This window comes from Melampsora larici-populina (genome assembly GCF_000204055.1).
Source record: "Melampsora larici-populina 98AG31 unplaced genomic scaffold MELLAscaffold_62, whole genome shotgun sequence".
NCBI lineage: Eukaryota > Fungi > Basidiomycota > Pucciniomycetes > Pucciniales > Melampsoraceae > Melampsora > Melampsora laricis-populina.
Window position 1 is genome coordinate 315,394 of NW_006768826.1, and position 19,977 is coordinate 335,370.

Genomic DNA, 19,977 nt, shown 5'->3' on the forward strand with positions numbered 1-19,977 from the left:
ATTTAATGCTGGCAGTGTATGCGTTTGCCTCAAGATTCAACTAAACATCATATATCCATATCAAATTTCAATCATGATCAAGAGTTCAAGATGAAGATTAATGTCACTCCATCCATTGCGACAAAAGGGACAGAAAAAAATGGTCCGGTGCCAAATGTATACTGGGCACAGCCAGCAGCCAAAAGAGTTCAGCAAAAAGAGTTTCCCCATGAATCATCTGCACTTAAGAATACTTCCAAAATTGTTGAAAATTCATCAATCATAGGTCCAAAGAGATATGAACCTGCAACAAACCTGAGGAGATGTCAGACAAAAAAAGAGACACCTTTCCCCCAAGGTTCAACTAAACTTCATAGATCCATCATAGATTCTGATCATTGCCAACACTTAAAGACAAATCTGGCAGAAATTCCATCCATTGGGTCACAAGGTCAGTCCAATATGTGGATTTAGTTTCAAATTTAAGGCAAATCACAACTAGCATCCTTGTATATACATAGCTTCAGACAAAATAGACTCAAATCCAAAGGATTACTTGACACAGGCCTAGGCAGCAGGAAAACAATCTGAGCAAGAGGGGTTATACAACAAATCACTTGCCCCAAATCCTGATGGTAGAACGTTACTCCAAAATTGCAAAACCAATGATAGAAATCAAATGACAATGCAAGAGAATTTGATGGATTTAAATACGGACTATGATCCACAGCACGAGCTTCAAGAAACCTATGCTGTGAATGATGACTTTCCTAAAATGTGCCATAGGGATTTGACACAAGGGCACAAACCCCTAACTGATGGTGTTGAAGAAATCAAAAATATTACACAAGAATATTTGATCCAGAGGAAACTGAATTCAGAAGAAAGGTAATGGATTATTATAGAAATGAAGGTGTTACCCAGAAAATGACAGCAAAACATTTCAAAATTCATGTCACAACAGTGGTCATTTTTTTAGCTGCTGTCAGATTGCTAGAGATCACATCTTCGCAGCAGGGAAATTTTTGAGAATTTGGACGTAACCTGTTTTGAGTGCTGAGGAAATAAATAGACATTGAACAATATAAAAATTCTGAACAGAGGGAATATTGTCAAGATGCAGGTACATATTATGACCCAATCTTCCTGGGTGACAGGGTTTATGAATGTTTCAAAGTCTTGAATCATGGAATAGGGATAAGATATGATCTGAAAAGTCTGATAAAAATCATGATGACTTTGATAAGCTACAGCACAACCAACAAGATATAATAGTTCTTCTGACTTAAAGATAGGTCCAGAATACTTCAATAAATTTAACATCAGTTGAAGTTGTTGTTTGATCTTGATGTATAATCTTTGGACTAGTGTAAGAGACAATTGTTCTCTTCCCAGAGATTTCAAAGATTTGATATTGTATTCAGCTGATAAACAGTGCAATGGCTTTGATAATTAATTACAGTAAAACCAACAAGACCTGAAAGGCCTTCTGCCCTATACCAACAAAGACACAAACAGAAAGAGATAATAAGGTGGATAGTACAAAATATCAGATATACCTAAAGATAGGTACAGAATAGTTCAATAGATTCAGTGTTAGTTGAAGTTATCATTTACTTTTGATAACTGATTCTTGGACTAGTGTAAGAGACAATTGCTATATGGACAAGATCAAAACACAAATGAAATGTATCACAAAACAGATTATTGGTATATAACACAAATTGATAAAAGAATGAAATATATTCTCTTTGCAAAGATGGGGAAAATAGAAGTACTCTGGAAGAAAGTGAACTAGCATATAAGTAAGCATTACAATCATTTTTATCATGACCATTGGGGTGATGTTGCTGTTTCTCTTTTCTTGTCTAATATTGAATTACCATTTCTTACATCCAACTTATCACTTTCTCATCTAAATCTAATTTAAGTCTTGTATTTGTAATTTATCCTTGCCGTCTTCTTGTCAATTGGAGATTTCATCAGGAACGTGGAAAGGGGAGAAACAGGGAAAACAAAAAACACCCTTACTAAATGTTTAATCCCCCTGGTCAAAAAAGCCAGAGCTAATTGTAAGTCCCTTGTTCCTTGGTGATGGCTTGTCATCTTCAAACCCTGGGCTGTTGGGGACTTAGTTAAGTTTGCCCAATGCCTGTCCAGACACTCTTGTCATCTGTACTGACTTATCTCAATAAATTGTCTCCTTGGTCTTCTCATCCATTAAAGTAACCTTAGCTTCCCAACTCAATCACTGCATTTGATCACTAGTGTTTACTTGTTTTGAGTCTGAATCAAATGAGTTGAGTTTTAAATTGGTTTTGTAAGAATTCTGATCAAAATTTCAGGGAAGATTCTATGATGTATCTTTCAAAGAGATCAGATCAGGTATTAGAACAGTAATGATGAATAGATTGGATTGTACCTTTTTTTCTGAATATCTTCAATGATGGAGGAATAGAAATCAAACATTGGTATATATTCATGTAATGATTGATTGGATGTATTCACTACTTCAGTGCAGCAAATACCATGGTCAGAATATTTTCTGCTAGTGGAAACTGCATTAAAAAACCCCTGTGATTGCTATTCCAGAATACTTCCATGTTTTGAATTCACATGCCCCTCAATCTGGTATCATCCACATGGCTTACAGTATCTGCAAATGCTTCAAAAGCAGTGCAGCTGGAACACGTCTTGAAAATATGAAGCTTGTCTATGGTGTCTCATCATTGTACTGCTTTCCAATTGCGGAGAGCTACAGATTAGGAAGCTGTTGGAAGATCCATTTTCTTTTGTCAGAAAAGGCCAGTTGCACAACCAGTATTCATCTATTCAAGTGAGGTAATCACATGGTACAGAGTTGCCTGTCATGAAGTTGAATCATGGAAGTCTTTCAATCATTTTCTTATCACTTTTCAAATATCCACCTGTGTGTACTTAAACCTACCAAGTGTATTGGATGATAAACCTAACTGTATCATCCAATGTAGTCCGCTTACAAGCATGTAGAATTTCCTAGATACATAGATGATTCTTGGGTAACCTCAAAATAATTACAAGTCCCCATTCCTTAAGGGGGGGTCTTGTACCCGTTGAGCACCCTTTCACGAGTATATCACAACATCTCACTACTATACAAGAACACTCACGACTACACCATCAAATCTCACTACTACACCATCAAATATCACTACTACATTGCAAAATCACGAGTACAATGCTCAATCTCACAACTCAACATCAGGAGTAACAGGCGTGATATTTCATCTTACTTCCTAATAGATGATCTCACGCCTACACCTTCCCATTTCACTACCTAACAAGCAAATTCACGAGCACACCACCTCAACTCACTAGCATACTACCCAACTCACGCATGACATTCAGTATCACAAACGCATCTCCCATTTCACTACCATACAACCCAGCTTAAAATCTGGTGAAACTCTCACTACCTGATACCCATATATCACGACCACATCTATCCCCAACCACCATACAACAAAACAACCCTAACATACATTCTGACAACCCCTTCCTCCAACAAAACCTACCTACTAACCAAACCACCCCATTGCCAACTCACTCGACTTCTTCCCACATACGGCTCAATCAGCCTCTCAACATCCTCTCGACACCCATCAAGCCTCACATCTCAAATTCCAATCACTGCTGGACTTACTCAGCTATGTTGCGATCAGGAAATCCTAGAAATCCACTTCCGCCTGCATCATCCACCGAATCAGATGATTCAGAACACAGCCATACCACCACCCAACGTCGAACTACCAAGACACGCCGACCTCGAGTTCCCAAAGCACGGATCGGTCCCTCTGCATCCTCTGCATCTCAACCTAGACGTAACAACAAGCGACCTCGCCTCGCGGACGAAGACGAGGCCGATAACGATCACGAACACGACAATCAGCCTCAATCAAACAACCCCGACGACATAACCCCCAACTTGTCAAATTATTGGCAGCTAGGTCTTCAATGGGGACAAGTCTACGCTGACGAAAGACTTGCAAACCTCGGTGTCCCCAAAACCAATCGGCCATCGGCAAAAGGAGTGTTTGAAGCTCAGTGCCTCCAAAACCAATACAACCTGCATAAAACTATGCTCTGCATAGCTTTAAAATGTAGCCGCAAGGTGATGGATGAAGTTTTGTAAGTTCCAACATCAAATACCTTCTACAAGCTCCAAACATGTATTTATGATGCTTTCCTTCCATTGACAGGTTGGAAGGACCCTTGTCTCGCGAGCCCAACATGTATACCAACTACCAGACTTATAGTCTCGCAGCCACCAAAACCACCAGTACGCTTTTTATTTATCTCATTTTGCGGTAATTGATTTACACTCACTGACCAATCCTTTCCATTTGCCATCGTCAGTGCCAGGCAAAGCTGTATCCGACGGATTTGCAGAACGGAACACCACAGTTGGTACTACTTGGTCTACATACAACAAAGACGAACAAGCTGTTTTCACCCCGAGGCTCTTCGAACCTTTGTGTATAGCGACTAGCGAGGCCTATGCCCTCACCCAAACTCCACTAGGGATCCCTGCAGCCCCTTCGCTCAATGAAGAAGTACCTAACACGGCGACTTCAAGTATACCAGCTCAAACAGGGCTTACTCCCCTCAGCAAGGATGAGCTAGAACAATACGTGCCAATATTCAAGCGCCTGGTTAACCTTCGCAAAGTATCACTTGACGTACATGAAGGACGTCTCTGGAGGCATTGTGGAAAATCAAAAAACCAAACTTTGGAAAAGCTTTGATTGCACGAAATTAGTAAAGTAGTTCATCAGGTTAGTTCATTTCTTTCCCTGAGACTTTTCTGGTTACCGGCGGACTCACATCTCTCGCGTGACAATACAGCTCCACCTCCTGAAAAACCACTTCAACCTGCATTTCCACCTTTTGCTAGGATGTTGGACTCCTGGATTACCTATTAAGTGAGCGCTTTTCCAGGAGGAGTACAGCTCTTCTCCAAGGTGGGTCCGGATGCAGCAAAAGACACATCTCTTGGAATGTTTCACTTTTGAAGCAACCAAGGCTCCAGAGCACCTTCGCCAGAAAAAAAACAAACCCAAGCCGATATCCGAGGCAGCTGCACGTCAATCACGATTACGAGCTGACCTTGCTCTTGAGCTCAACAATCTGATCGGTAAGTACCTCATGACCTCCATTTCTCTCGACTCAAGTTTCCAGATTTAGCTGATTGCAATATTAGTAAAGCACCCTACCTACGTGGAGGCTATACAGGGAAGGGTGATGCGCATCCCAAAATTTCCAACTTGCAAGAAGCTTTCAAGAAGAAAGAATTTCGTGGTGAAGTATACCTCACCTTCAAGCGTGCGGACGATAGCCAAGTCTCCGATCTGATGCTGGAGAAAGGCCCCAGCTCTTTGACAAACAATGAAGTCGAACTATGGCTCGAGGATATCAAATCAAAGAAATACACTATTGTTACAGTCGATAAACCATCAAAGAAAAGAAAGAAACAAATCTCAGCCCCCCCTGCAAATAGTCATGTTGAACACTCACCCAAAAACGATGCAAGTCCAGACTCGCTTGATTCCAATTTGGACAACATACAAGACAACCAAAAAGAGAATCAAGAAGTATTAAATAGCTTGATTCCTAGTTCACCACTCCCTGCATTAGAAGTGTAGCAAATATTTAAATCGTCAATAAACATGTTGCCTCATGAATTTGTTTCTTTATTCTGTTTTTTTTAATATTCAACTTTTACACTGATTCAAGTTTTACACATGTTCATAATGCAATCTATTATTGTATTGTCTTGAAGAGAGAAAAAACGTCCCACAGTGCCAATCATATGATAGATATGCCTCTCAATCACATTCTAAGAGATAGATCTCTTTTCAAGTGTGAGAGTCCAAATTGAAAAGAAACAAATCTCTATGAGAGCTCATTATCTGGAACAATACCTCCCTTTAGTTTGATCATGGACATACCAAGGCCTTTCTTTCCCTCCAATTCCATTCGACTTCTCAAAAGCGGAATTATCAGGTTTTCGATTGCTCATCTCAACAATGTCTTCATGAAGAAGCGACCAAAGAACAAGTATTCGATTTCCAAAGTTAGAAAACATCAAAGAAGAAGAAAAAACACATTGTATCTAACGTAATTGAATTGTTTTGAAAAATAACCAAGAAAAACTTTGAAAAATAAACAAGAAAAACAATTCAAAGCACACAATTGGATCAATATGTAGTTAGAGCGATTAAAAGTTTCAACCAACATGTTCTTGATTCGTCATGAATAGGAGAGGGTGGGAGCCTACAAGGAGTTGGATTCTTTCGATTTCACAAAGACCAAAAATGATTCAAAGAAAAAGTTGGATTTTTTCGATTTCAAATAGACCAAATGATTCAAAGGACATACTTTGATCGAGGATGTAGCAGGAACAATAGATGAAAAGATCCAGCTAATACCTCTCACTCTTCTCACTCTTTCTTCCACACCTTCCCTTTGCCTTCCAAGATGTCATTACAATCATATATTTTACGCTCACAATTGGAGCGAAAGTTGAATTGTTTCCTCGTTCCAAAGTTTGCTGCTGCCCGTGCTATGCTAGAGGTAATTTGGGATGAGCATCCCAATCGCGTGTAGTGTATCTTTGTGCCATCTTGCCGTACGATCTCTTTTTCCAAGGAAGGAAGAGTCTGGTGGAAGGTACTCTTCCCACTCCAAGATATTTGTACTACATATTTTGCCCCAAAGTTGAAGGCGATTCTGTACTCTGGAAACAGGAAGAACCCTCCTTCTAGCCAAAAACCTTCAGCAGTAGTAACAATTTTTCGACTCACTGAGTCCATCGGATACCAAACACAATAAACTTTCCCCTTATCATTATCGGTATGAGGGTTGTTGAAAAAATTATGAAAGGTGAAGGCGAAGTTCCCTGCAAAGTCTTTAGGGCCTCAAGGTTGATCCTTGGACACAGCAGTCATTGAAGGAACTCTAAGAGTTTCGAGCTGGCTTCTGGTGGTGGAGAAAGCGTTGTCCGCAAAAGTCTTGTATCGTGCCCCGGCATGCTCTCCATATATCGGAAGTTCACTAATAAATACTTTGTATAGCGAATGAGATGCACTATCACATGGGATGTAAGGAGAATAGAGTACATCGCGTTTAAACCCTGCACGACATCCAAAACAGTACATTTTCCCTTGAATCAGCGCCCCATTGGTAGTTACCTGCCGCTTGCTCTTTTTAGATGGTTCTTCTATCGCAGCCTTGGTAATAGGTGGAGGAGAATCATCAATATCAGAGTTTCCCAGTGATGTCAGAGGAGATGAAAGTCCATCGTTCAAAGGTCTAGTATTTGTCACGATAAGCTCTAATTCATGTTTAAGTGATTTAATAGGTAGGCCTCCATTCATAGGGTTGTTGTCCTCCGTATCAGATGAAGGAAGTGAGGTAAGTGGTGAGTCTTCACCATCATTCAAATAAGTCCGGTAAGCTGAGAGTAAGTCGGCTATTTCAATTGGTACCTCGTACACATTTGGAGTTCTTGAGATCGGTGAGATCGGGTCGCATGTAGCCACTTCTTTAAGGGTTGATTCGTTGTTAGGTACAGGGTTGACTAATCGTTCTTTCACCGGCGATTCATGGTTATGTACATGTTCAACTGAAGGCTCAACTGGCGAGTTGGGTTTATCGTTGGAAGTTGAAGTCTTCTCTAGAATGATGGATTTTGATGTTTTCGCTCCAGAAGCTCGGGGAGTTGGCATACGCTGGAATAACTGCGTCGCCATCATGACAGTCTCCACATCTTGCTGATGTTCCTGTCGTATTTCAGGCTTCATCGTCTCAAGGTCCTCAAATTGATAGGTACAAATCAATTTTTGAGATTTCCTATCCACAAACTGGCCATGACCGCGATCATATATGTAGTACAAATTGGATACTATATCCATAGTCCTCTCATAGTCATGGATTGGTAAGACAGGATCATCAAACCTTCGAAACTCCCGTTTGAATGATTTCCCATCCTTATTGTTTTCACCGACAGCTGAGAGGTCAGTTCGGCGTTCATGAGTTGCTTTGGTGGCTCGTTTGAGATGGCGTCTGACATCATGCAAATAAAGAAAAGTCAGTGGTGTTAGAGTGGTTAGGGAGCATAAGTGTCCTGATTGAACTTACGGTTTTCGCGCGCAACGCACCTTACCGGGAACTGGTACGATACTAGCCTCTCTTCCCACCTCTAGGTCGTACAGAGATGGTAAGGAAGCTGGAGCTCTTTGCCTTTTCGGGTCATAAGAAGTTCAGTTATTGAAATTATATACATAATATTGTTACCTTATGAAAAAACCCTTACCGTGTTTTTCCATTATCCAGTTGGTCTGCTACTCCCAATTCTGGCTTTCCTTCGAGGTCCCTAGTATAGTATAAAGTGATAATGAGTAAATTTATCCAAACAAGCATACCTTGCGATGAATGAGAATACTCTAAACAAAAGTTGATTGAAGAGCTTACCCTATATCCCCTTTCCCCAGTACGCTATGTAGTTCTGTCTCTACCTTTTCCTTCTCTGCCTTCGCAACCGCTTCCCTGTACAAAGACAATCAGTCATCTTGACAAATTTGAAAGACTACAAAACAGGTCATTTCGTTCATTCTTACTTCGCTATCTTTGCTTTCTTATATTCTTGGGCCATCTTCCCGGAGCCAAATGGTTGGCACAAGGGGTTAAGCCAATGCTTGCTTTGAGGAAATCCATCGGTGCCCAGTAACTCGTGTGGTACTTCCACAAAGGATTTGGGACATTTGAAGGGAGGGGGAAGCTACAGGTAGTACATCATTAGCTTGACAGGCTGGGTTCTTTCAAACAAACCGTATATCTGACTTACATCATCGTCATTATAACCCTTCTGCCTTTTAGAATCAATCGGTTTCAGACAGTCTGACAGATATCTAACTCCAGGCATAGGATTCCCTACGGGCTCAACACTTTGAAACGCATAGGTTGCTCAGTAGTCATTAAAGAATCGAATGATTTGGATTAGTACCTTACTTTTTTTCTGGATATTTTCCTCGTAAGTGTTCAGTCCACCCAGGAGTAATATCGGTCGGCATATCCCTGTGGTTCCATGAAGACCACTTAGCTCTTGACTTACTCCAAGGACTTCGTAAAGAACAAAAGGTGAGAGCCAGCTTTCAAGAAGAGAGTTTTGTGAAGTAGGTGGGGCACGTATTTCAAGGTGTACGAAGGCTATCTATGCCATGCACACCACCACTTTCACGCCACACTCCTCTTTAGACTGGCTTCTCGGCCCAAGTATCTGATAAAGCCTTCATAATGAAGTACTGACCGATTTCAAAACTGATTAAACAACTGAAAAAGCAAACAAGTACATATCAGTTTAGGGATTGGTTTATCAGAAGTAGTAAATAAACAAATACCTACTAGCACGCGCGAAGATCTTCACACTGGAGGTTTCGTAACCTAGATCCACTGGGACAAACATTGATACATGTCAGGTTCCACAAGGGTGAGAGCCAGCGTTCGAGAAGAGAGTTTTGTGAAGTAGGTGGGGCACGTATTTCAAGGTGTACGAAGGCTATCTATGCCATGCACACCACCACTTTCACGCCACACTCCTCTTTAGACTGGCTTCTCGGCCCATGTATCTGATAAAGCCTTCATAATGAAGTACTGACCGATTTCAACTCACCAGAGGATAACAAACTGATAAAACAACTGACAAAGCGAACAAGGACACATGAGTTTTGGTATTGGTTTTCCAGAATTAGTAAATAATAGAATACCTGCTGGCACGTTTGAAGATCTTCAATAAGCTTGCACACTGGAGGGTTCCACGGCCAACGATGAAACCAAGTGACCTAGATGAAGTGAGACCAAAATTGAAACCAGTCAGTCGCATTTGGACATTTCGATAAGAGGCGTAGTATTTGAATATGCTCGTAATATCAATGGTATATCGATGGAAGTTATGGAAAAAAATGACTGTCACGATAAATAGAGAGCCTTTGGGGTCTGTTCATTCGATTAACCTAATTGAATTCCTGCAGAGACTTTCGATATCTGATGTAATCGGTGTCGAGCCTCGATAGATTGGCACCTAGTTACTTTAATTAGCGGACTAAATAACAAAATCCAATTAGCATCCACATTTGAAAATTGGTATGAGTTGTAGAAAACGATAGCTTACCTGCAATCGCGAACTCAATCGTATGTGATTAAAAAGGCAGATCCTAAAATGAAGTTCGGGAGTATGGTGAGGTGAAGTGATGTTTGGAACGTGGGCCTCGTTTGAGGGCAAAAATAGATTGGACTGACAAGAGAAATGGAGAAACCTGACTTTCTTGTTCAGTCGCATGGAAGAAACAGGGACGTGACATGTGTGATATGTTATTTTGTACACATATCACAGAGGGTTGCCGTGTACATACATGTGAATCACAGTTGATTGCAGGTGACACTTAAACCTCAAACCTCAACCTCTGTCACGAAAAGGGGACAGAAATTGAACTAAGGCATTATGTTGACCTCACTTCAAGCTGATATAATGGCCCTGATGACTGAAATTGTGGGTGTAGCTCTGTGTGGGGTATGTACATACAAGTGCCATACCCCATGTGACACGAGGAGCATTTCTCAGTGGAACAAGGGTCAAAAAGAACCGTTTACCTTTTTGAACTGTGATATTGAGAATGAAACATGAAGAAGGGGAGTGATCCACCTTTTTATTGATGTTGAGGAATGCCAAGTGGATTCTTAAACAAGTGATCATATCCAGATTCCACAACGAGAAGTGACTTTGCATTGCCATTAGGGTAATTCGAGATTGAGGGGTAATTGAGATAGGGGTACATATAGGTGCTGCATATCCTCAAACTGAGGATATGCATCAAAGAAATGTATATTCTGAAAGCTCGAATGACACTGATTATTTTGGTAACCTCACCAACTTTGACATACTAACACTGAGGAAGTTATTGATGATTTTGATTGTGAGTGGTAAATAGTATTGCGGGAAGGGGTTGAGCTGGCATAGGCATTCTGGTTGGTGTCAGTAGAGTCCAAAAATTGGGTTGGCTGATAGGCCAAACATGAGTGACAACAATGGTACACTTACTTTGAGATTTGGAAAACATTTGGAAAATTTATAAACAAATCATGTTTTTGTATTCAACATGACATATAAGGGTATACCCAGAAATTATTCACACTTGTTGAAGTTATTTGTGGGTGGGCATAGTCTCAAAGTATTATTTCTGAATGCCCCAACATCACTGACTACAAAAATGCATTTGATTTGAAAATTGAACAAGATTCCAAAAAGTTATAAGACTTTCAGGTTTTTGTATACAACAAGTCATATGCACGTGTACCCATAAGAAATCACAATTTAACAACATTGTATTTGAGTAGTAGTAGTGTCTTAAAGTACCATATCTGAATGCCCCAACATTACTGACCAAAAAAATACACTTACTTTGAAAATTGAACAAGATTACCAAAGGTTATAAGACTTTTAGGTCTTTGTATACAACCAGTCATATGCGCGTGTACCCATAAAATATCACAATTTACCAACATTGTATTTGGGTTGTAGTAGTGTCTTAAAGTATTATTTCTGAATGCCCCAACATCACTGACTACAAAAATACACTTACTTTGAAAATTGCACAAGATTCCAAAAAGTTATAAGCCTTTCAGGTTCTTGTATACAACAAGTCATATGCGCGTGTACCCATCAAAAATCACAATTTACCAACATTGTATTTGGGTTGTAGTAGTGTCTTAAAGTATTATTTCTGAATGCCCCAACATAACTGACTACAAAAATACACTTACTTTGAAAATTGCACAAGATTCCAAAAAGTTATAAGCCTTTCAGGTTCTTGTATACAACAAGTCATATGCGCGTGTACCCATCAAAAATCACAATTTACCAACATTGTATTGGAGTTGTAGTAGTGTCTTAAAGTATTATTTCTGAATGCCCCAACATAACTGACTACAAAAATACACTTGCTTTGAAAATTGCACAAGATTCCAAAATGGTATAAGCCTTTCAGGTTCTTGTATACAACAAGTCATATGCACGTGTACCCATAAGAATTCACAATTTAACAACATTGTATTTGAGTAGCAGTAGTGTCTTAAAGTAGCATTTCTGAATGCCCCAACATACCTGACTACAAAAATACACTTGATTTGAATATTGCACAGGATTCAAAAATGCTATAAAGATATACGTGGTTTTGGTCCACCCTTATATGGGGGGTTGTATACAAAACCTCACATTCTTTATAAGAGTTTTGGAAGTGGTCCAAGTCTCAAGGTAGGTGTACCATTATTTAGGTCTCACTGATGAAAATATTAGACTTAATCCGAAATCTTTACAACATTGAAAAATGTCATAAAGACATATGTTGTTTTGGTACACCCTTATATGTCATGTTGTATACAAAAACATAAATTGTTTATAAATTTTTCAAATTTTGTCCAAATCTCAAAGTAAATGTACTATTCTTTTCAGTCATGATTGGGCTTTCAGAAAACCCAATTTTTACACTCTACTGACACCAACGAGAATGTCTATGCCAGCTCAACCCCTTTCCGCAATACTATCTACCACTCACAATCAAAATCATCAATAACTTCCTCAGTGTTAGTACGTCAAAGTTGGTGAGGTTACCAAAATAATCAGTGACATTCGAGCTTTCATAATATACATTTTTTTGATGCATATCCTCAGTTTGAGGATATGCAGCACCTATATGTACCCCTATCTCAATTACCCCTCAATCTCGAATTACCCTAATGGCAATGCAAAGTCACTTCTCGTTGTGGAATCTGGATATGATCACTTGTTTAAGAATCCACTTGGCATTCCCACCATCCCACATTCAATTTTGACTTAGTACTCCATCCTTCCCTTCCAAACTGACAATTTGAGTGAGGAAAAGTTCATTCACAGTAGCAAGAGCGCTGGATTGGAAATTATTTTCTACAAATATGACTTCATAGTTGTTTGTCATGTGGTGCCATACATATAATGGCTATAGAACAACCAAGTAGACAATTACATATAAATTCAAAGGCACAGTATCATGCAACATACACATTCAAATATTGGAACAGCATTATATCAAATAAAATCATCCTCATATTCATATTCATATTCATATCCATACTCCTCATATTCATCTTGTTCTCCTTCCTCCTCAAGTTCATCTTCTGGGTGTGCCCAGAAGATGGGGACCCCTAGGATTTCGGCCCAGGTATTTGTCGTGCGCTCTACCATCTCTTTCCATCTGATCGTGAGATCAACATCCAGCTCTGCTGTCCCATTGAGATACTGTGCTGTTGTATTCAAAACATCCAACAAACCTCTATCCCATCTCTTCCAAAGTCGACATGTTCGTTTGTTGAGTGCGCTGTAAACCGAATTCCATTCGACCACGCGTAGATCACCTGAATGGCACGGGACTGTCAGATAACCCTACTTGGCTTGGACGTGCATTTTGGACTGACCATTAGCAATATTTGGCTGTGAGGCCTCAACCCTAGCTTGGTAGTCCAGCCCCCAAAGCATGAGTTGCCTCACTTCGCGGGCCAATCATCGTAGCTCTTCTTCACAAGATCTTACACTACGAAAGTACAATATGCCATCTTTTGTCTTTTGGCATGTTGACCAAGGTTCTTCAGGGTGATTTAATGCGGTCTCATCCCAGAAAGAATCGAGTAGGTCCATGTTGAGGATTTCTTCAAATGTAGGCTCACGCAAACGGTGCGGGGGTCGGAAATGCCTGTTGTACTTTGTGGCATGTCTCAAGTACGTCTCCGTTTTCTTTTTCAATAGATCCCTCTTCTTCTTACGCAGGTGTTCGTTGCGTGGCTGCTGTGTGGCACCTGTTCAGAGAGAGATGAAAACATTACTGATCGAAGGATTTGTCTTTTGGTGAGTATTTATTGGGGATACTTACCGGTTCTGATTGCGGCATTAGCTCTCTGCTGGATAACATCAAACTTGGCCTCGTAGAGGGCTGCGAGTGCTACCTGGACCGTCAAGACTGCCTTAATGCGGTTGGCTGGAGTATTAGGTAAGCGGCGCTGACCAAATTTGTAATAGGTGGCTAGATCTAGGTAACTCACTTGTTCCTCGACGAACGTTATACAACTCAGTATTTCCCAATTCGTCAGCGACTTCCTGGACTTTTGCTTCAAGATTTGCAAGAGATGCGGGCAGGTCAAGTACATCGTGACGCTGCTCACCAGTTCTTATGGCTGCATTCGCGGGGTTCAACTCGACCAGTCTTTTACTGATTCGTTCACCCACTCATCAAAGGGTAGGAATGAACATTCGAAGGGTAGGAATCATTTTTCACAAATAAATCAACGTACCGAGTTTCAAGGAGGTCCTCTTCAAGTTGAACCAATACCGTCACCCGAGCGCGTTGCTCCTTAGATTTGACGTTGATCGCCTTGAGCTGTAAATCACGCTGGCGAACCCACTGAGCCTCAAAGTAAGCCATAGTGTGTGTAGGGTTTTGACGTTTGAGTTCAGTTAGACTGGTCTGTGATTGCTGAACCTCAGCCACGTATTTTTGCGTGTGTGTGACAAGGAAATGGACTGAGTGGAACTTAATCAGCTGATCACGTCAGAAGGTGATGAAACAAAGGTATAAATTACAACTTACCTCCCTTGTTGCGCAGAATCTCGTTCTTGTGAGCTGTCCATAAGTCAAGACTGACAAGACGGTGCTGCTTGGTTGCATAGCGCAACAGTTTGATCAGGGGTGACAGCTTCATCCATACTCTCTCAAGCCCCTCCCCATTCGATTTGCCCCACCCCTGATTGAGACGCGGTTTGTACTCAAGTTGGCAACCCCAGTTGTGCGCGTACGCATGGAACAATGCGGTTCCGAAACGAACTTGGGCCGCATGTTTGTCATCTGTGAAAACTTTTTTCTTTAAAGTAGGAACAAAACATATACAAAAACTTCAACATCTTTTAGCGAGGTGATGTAAAGAAAAAAAACACCTTTTTAACGGTTTTATCGAGAGTGCAACCAATATCGTATAGAATACCCAGGCTCACATCGTCGTCTTGCTCATTGGCAAAAAGATCAAACAGCCACTGGACAAGTGCAACTGCATTATGTTGTCTAGGAGGGGAATCACAAATAGTCAATGTGTTATATATATATATACATATATATTTGTCAGGATAGACCTTTCACACGTACTTTTCACCAGATTGAATAAGATTGATCAATTTTATAACATGATCATGACGGCATGCCATGCCCATCAGACCTGATTCATCCATTGACTTGAAGTGGCCCTTACCCCTGACGTCATTGGCCGTTGTATGGGCTTCAGTACAAGCGTCCTAAGTTCCACATTCACATCAGCCCCCGTTTTAAACATCAGGAACCTTTTTGACTGACCAATTCCTCTGCGACATCAGGCAGACCTGCCATATGTCGAGCTTTTGCTTCAACTAACTTCGGATCCAGGAAAATGTCGGGGCGTGGTGGGTGAAAGCCTGGAATGGGTACACTGGCTGCAGCGTGCCTTTTATGCTGGAAATTGCCGTCTAGGCATATCACAACATCCGATTCCAATGGTCTTGTGATACCTACCGGTGGACCAAAGCATTTTGGGCAATTAGCAGCCAGGATGCCCAATTGAGAGAGTTTGAGTCTTTCTTGTTCGAGTTTGCGGATATGAAGACTGATAGCCCGATACGCATCCATGGCAGCGGTGAAGGGTTGTCGCCAATCGCGAGGCTGAGAAGACCACAAGGTTGAGTCAAGTAAGGGTACATGTAATATTTGGAACGACGACTCACTGAACCTTTGCTGGTTAGGATTAAGGGGTTATGATTGTCAAGGCAATCATCCAGGGCCTCACAAAAGCCTTGAGTAGCCACAGCTAAGCGTAACCACTGGGCGTGATGGTGCCGCAGGAGGCGGCAAGAAAAAGCCGTTCGAGGCTTGGCTGGAGAAGCCGCCATGTATCCCATGAGCAGGAGCCGGGATGTGTCTGAAAGGTCGCAGTCCTTACAGAAAGATACTTTGACACGACAACGACCTAAGAATAGGGAAATCACAAGGAGTCAGTGACAATATTTTATGGAATCATTGGTTTATTCACTCAGCAAGTCTACCAGGTCAACGTCTCGCTCAGACCTATTTGGACATGAGCAAGTCGGTCTGAAGTCATGATTCCAATTTGTTTCATTCCCCCAATTAGAAGTTTCAAGCCGACAACAAAGGAAAGTTGGTACCATGATGGCATACTGCCAAGCCCAAAGGTTTTCATGCTTCAGTCGGGCGGCCTGATGTTTTTCTTTTCGAAGCGCAATGACCACAGGATCATTTTGATCTTCGTGCGGGTTGGCTGGTCCATGATGAGGCATGAATTGATTCATATCAATCTCTTTGTCATCGTCATCTCCAAGGGCGTCTCTTGCATCGTTGTCCGCATCCTCAGGCGGTTGTTGAAGTTCATATGCGTGCTCGTGTTTGCCTTGCTGAAGGTTGTCAACATCTGGATGTTGCTCTTCGTTTAGCGTTCTCAGACGTGCTGAATGTGAAGCTTCGGTACGCGCTTGGTCGAGTTTGCGTAGTGCTACTTCTTGATGTTGCAACGGTGTGGAAGGCTTAGGTTCTTTAGGCGCATTGTGAAGGCCACGCAGAATTCGGTGGGAAGGCATCAAGATTGTTAAAAGATTGGATGGTTATCTTTCGCTTGTGCACTTTTAATCACTTTTAATTGCATCGGTGACTCAGTCCAATGATAGGACTCAAGTTTAATCTCAGCTGGGTCCTTTGATATATCGGAGATTCCTCCTTTACGTAAATCAGAGGGTTGGCTGGTTGACAGGGGTGCCATCACCGCCTACTAAATCAGAGGTTTGGCAGGTACAGGGGTCTGTTGACCAAAAAGGTATCACATGTCACGCTAGGCCAAATGTGTTGCTCGTGTCATGGTAATTTTAGTTGACTGTTGGCCTAGTCTGTATGGCCTTCAGCCAGTTTATTCTCCACGACCGTAGCGGTTGTTCTGGGCAAAGACGTGAACGTGACTGGCATCCAGATGGGTCTAGCCCAATTGGGTATGTTATTTGGCGTGATTGAGCCAAATTGGATCTCCACGTCGGCCTAGCCCAATGAGGCATGTTATTCGGGATGAAGATCCGTGACGACTTTCAAATTCTTCAATTCATTACTTTCCGATAACGTAATTCGTAAGACGATCTGATTAGGCTTCATTTTCGAATCTTGAATACGAATCTTGAATACTCTGATGAAGAGTTAATCGGCCGGAGGAAGATTCAGTCAGTGAGGTTTGACGGCCAGCAGGATATTTGAAATGATGTCGCTGAAGCACGTCTTCATGTACACTTTGACCTGCGGTTCTGGTATTTTCGGGCCCAATGTAGTGAACTGAGTCCGAGATGAAGCTTGAAGTAAGGCAGGTGTTTCTGGCTTCGCAGGGGCTCTCACTCACGCACAACTCCAACTTGCTGTGAGTGAATTCGTTCTGTTGTTTGTTTTTTTAGGTAAAATTCACTCAGTTTCAAAATATGTACAATGCATCCAGTTGCAACAAATATTGTAACAAAAAAAAACTTTAAAAAAAAGAGGGGACATCTAGACGTAACATAATCATCTAAAGTAAATATAGCCACTGTTCAACTCAATCCGATACAACTATTGGACCCAGTTGTTTTTTTTTTCTACCTTTGTTATTAGATTTGACGAATTGCTCATTGAGTTCGATCAAGGGACCCCATGTGTCAAGCCAATGACTCGCGTCCTCGTGGCGATATCGGCGCCATGTTTTACAAAGTCGAGGAACTGGGAGGTTGTCCAACGTCAAATCGAGCTTGAGGGTGCAAAAGTGGAGTGATGCCACGGTTAAAACAATTGGTGGATGCTGATTGGGTCCTGTGAGGTAGGGAAATGTACTCTGGCTAGATGCACCGGGGTCGTAGTATATAACTGGACGCTCAAATGTCGTAGCTATAACGCCACCCCAACCTGGCATGGTGAGCCAGTGCTCTTGCTGCGATACTACATTTTGTTTGCGTGTCCGAAGGCGGTTCAAACCTTCGGCGCGCGGCTGAGGCAGTGTGTCGTCAGAAAATAGTTGAGGATAGATCTCTACCGTCTTGACCATGCTCTGGCGTATATCGAGCCACTCGTCTTGAGACCGCCCAAGGGCTACCGCAATGGCGCGAAAGCCACAGTGTCCATCCGGCTCTACTTCGCATACATCGAGAATAAAGGGTTGCAGCCTCTCCCGGATGCGATATTTCTTCATCAGAGGTGGGAGTTCGCGAGCTCGCTTCCTGGTGATCCTCGTTACTGGTGCAGGTAGTGAGAGGTTTGATGTGGTGGGTGTTGGAGTGGGCAAGGTTGGAGCAGTGGGAAGGTGTTTGTTGGGTTCGTGTACTGGAAGGATTTTGTTGAATTCTTGGACTTTTGCCTTAGGGTCGGAGATGAGTTCTTCCATATTGAAAGTGGAGGTTGTGTTCTCAGTGGGTCCGTAGAAGTCATCGACAAGGCTATCGATCTTGAAGCAGTTGAATGTTAGTACATGTTATATTGGTCCTGGTGCATGAAACTTGACATACATATTTGTTTGTAGGGTAGGGAGATGTGGCAGGATTTGTTTTCTCAGGGGAAAACATGCTTTCACCTAGTAAACATCCAATGTTGACCTATGATGTACAGATAATAAAACATTTGAAATGATGGAGTAAAATGCTTGTCAGTGGGTTATGCCTTGAGTAGCATATGTATCGACTGTAGCTGCACGACTCACGGGTTCATTGAAAGTGTCGGGATGTGTAGCATTATCAATTTTGTAGTGGTTTGGAGAGTCTGGGCTGTTCAGGAACAGCATTTGCATATCAGACTGCTATCAAAGGTATAAGATGGTTATGATAAGCCTGGCTGGATTAGTTTTAAACAGTGGAGCTTGCTTACTGCCATGTGGAGTGTGGTGGTGTCTGGGGAATCGCTTTCAATGACAGGCATATCGATTTCAATATTGGTTGACCGATTCTGTGATGGGTCGGGGCTAAGAGCTGTTGTGGGTCCCTTGATTTGGTCATTAAGAATCGAATGGATTTTGATGATAGCAATTTGTCAACGGTGAGGAGTCAAAGCGTGTAAACGTGCGGAAACGGATGCAATGGTGGAATCGAGTGAGGCGTCAAGAGGTGTATGTTGTTCTATTGGAGGTGCGACGACAGCAGGTACCAGAGATTTGTCCTTCTTGCTGGGTTGTTTGCGAGGCTTGACATTGGGGTCGGGGGGGGTGATTATGACCAAGGTGGGTATGAATAAGTAGCCAATTGCCTGTATCGGGGAAAAATCGACCGTTGAGCTTGAATGGGCAGTCGATCCTGACAGACTTAGTGGTTCCAGGTGCAACGGAGCCAGATGGGTAACCAGCTCGGTAGCATTCATAATGAATCAAGTTACTCCCGCTGTGGGAGTTTCCTATCCTCATTCAATAGCCGTGCTGAATGGCGTCGAAGTCTAGAACGTAATCGTCCATCTTGCTACGATCGGGATGGTTGATCTCAATCACATCGGGGACAGGTAAGATATGTTCGATAGGCGTTTGAGAACTCGTTTCCATTGGATCGAACGGTAGTGTAGAAATGGGAGTAAGTGGATTTTGGGTGGCTGAATTGAGCGAGGAGTGTTGAGGTAGTGCGAGGTTGATCTTGAGGTAGTAAGTTGGAAGTATGTGAGCGGGGTTGGTGCTGTATGTATGTTGGGAAGCTTGAATGGTCAGATCGTAAGTTGAGGTGTAAGATAGTGATATGTATGAGGTAGTGAGATGAGAAGATGTGTTCGTGATACTGAATGTCATGCGTGAGTTGGGTAGTATGCTAGTGAGTTCAGGTGGTGTGCTCGTGAATTTGCTTGTTAGGTAGTGAAATGGGAAGGTGTAGGCGTG

At 41.9% G+C, this 19,977-nt stretch overlaps 4 protein-coding genes across 4 annotated transcripts; 1 reads left to right on the top strand and 3 right to left on the bottom strand.

Annotated features, from left to right (window-relative positions):
- Positions 1 to 3,667: 3,667 nt before the first annotated feature.
- On the top strand, positions 3,668 to 5,660 carry MELLADRAFT_112174 (uncharacterized protein; the record flags this gene model as incomplete). The annotated part of the gene is made up of 5 exons (XM_007416587.1): positions 3,668 to 4,146; positions 4,218 to 4,297; positions 4,375 to 4,670; positions 4,913 to 4,940; positions 5,158 to 5,660. The coding sequence occupies 5 exons, from the start codon at positions 3,668 to 3,670 to the stop codon at positions 5,658 to 5,660; spliced, it is 1,386 nt and encodes a 461-aa protein (XP_007416649.1).
- Positions 5,661 to 6,935: 1,275 nt separating this feature from the next.
- MELLADRAFT_93887 (uncharacterized protein) lies at positions 6,936 to 8,941 on the bottom strand (the record flags this gene model as incomplete). Its single annotated transcript, XM_007416620.1, has 6 exons — positions 6,936 to 8,082; positions 8,158 to 8,259; positions 8,333 to 8,392; positions 8,491 to 8,565; positions 8,637 to 8,797; positions 8,864 to 8,941. The coding sequence occupies 6 exons, from the start codon at positions 8,939 to 8,941 to the stop codon at positions 6,936 to 6,938; spliced, it is 1,623 nt and encodes a 540-aa protein (XP_007416682.1).
- A 4,194-nt stretch (positions 8,942 to 13,135) lies between these two features.
- MELLADRAFT_112176 (uncharacterized protein) lies at positions 13,136 to 16,711 on the bottom strand (the record flags this gene model as incomplete). Its single annotated transcript, XM_007416619.1, has 9 exons — positions 13,136 to 13,461; positions 13,522 to 13,537; positions 13,637 to 13,899; positions 13,974 to 14,078; positions 14,143 to 14,309; positions 14,392 to 14,639; positions 15,441 to 15,497; positions 15,845 to 16,086; positions 16,264 to 16,711. 9 exons carry the CDS (start codon positions 16,709 to 16,711, stop codon positions 13,136 to 13,138), a joined length of 1,872 nt encoding a protein of 623 aa, XP_007416681.1.
- Positions 16,712 to 17,697: 986 nt separating this feature from the next.
- MELLADRAFT_112177 (uncharacterized protein) lies at positions 17,698 to 18,860 on the bottom strand (the record flags this gene model as incomplete). Its single annotated transcript, XM_007416618.1, has 2 exons — positions 17,698 to 18,568; positions 18,829 to 18,860. The coding sequence occupies 2 exons, from the start codon at positions 18,858 to 18,860 to the stop codon at positions 17,698 to 17,700; spliced, it is 903 nt and encodes a 300-aa protein (XP_007416680.1).
- Between the last annotated feature and the right edge of the window lie 1,117 nt (positions 18,861 to 19,977).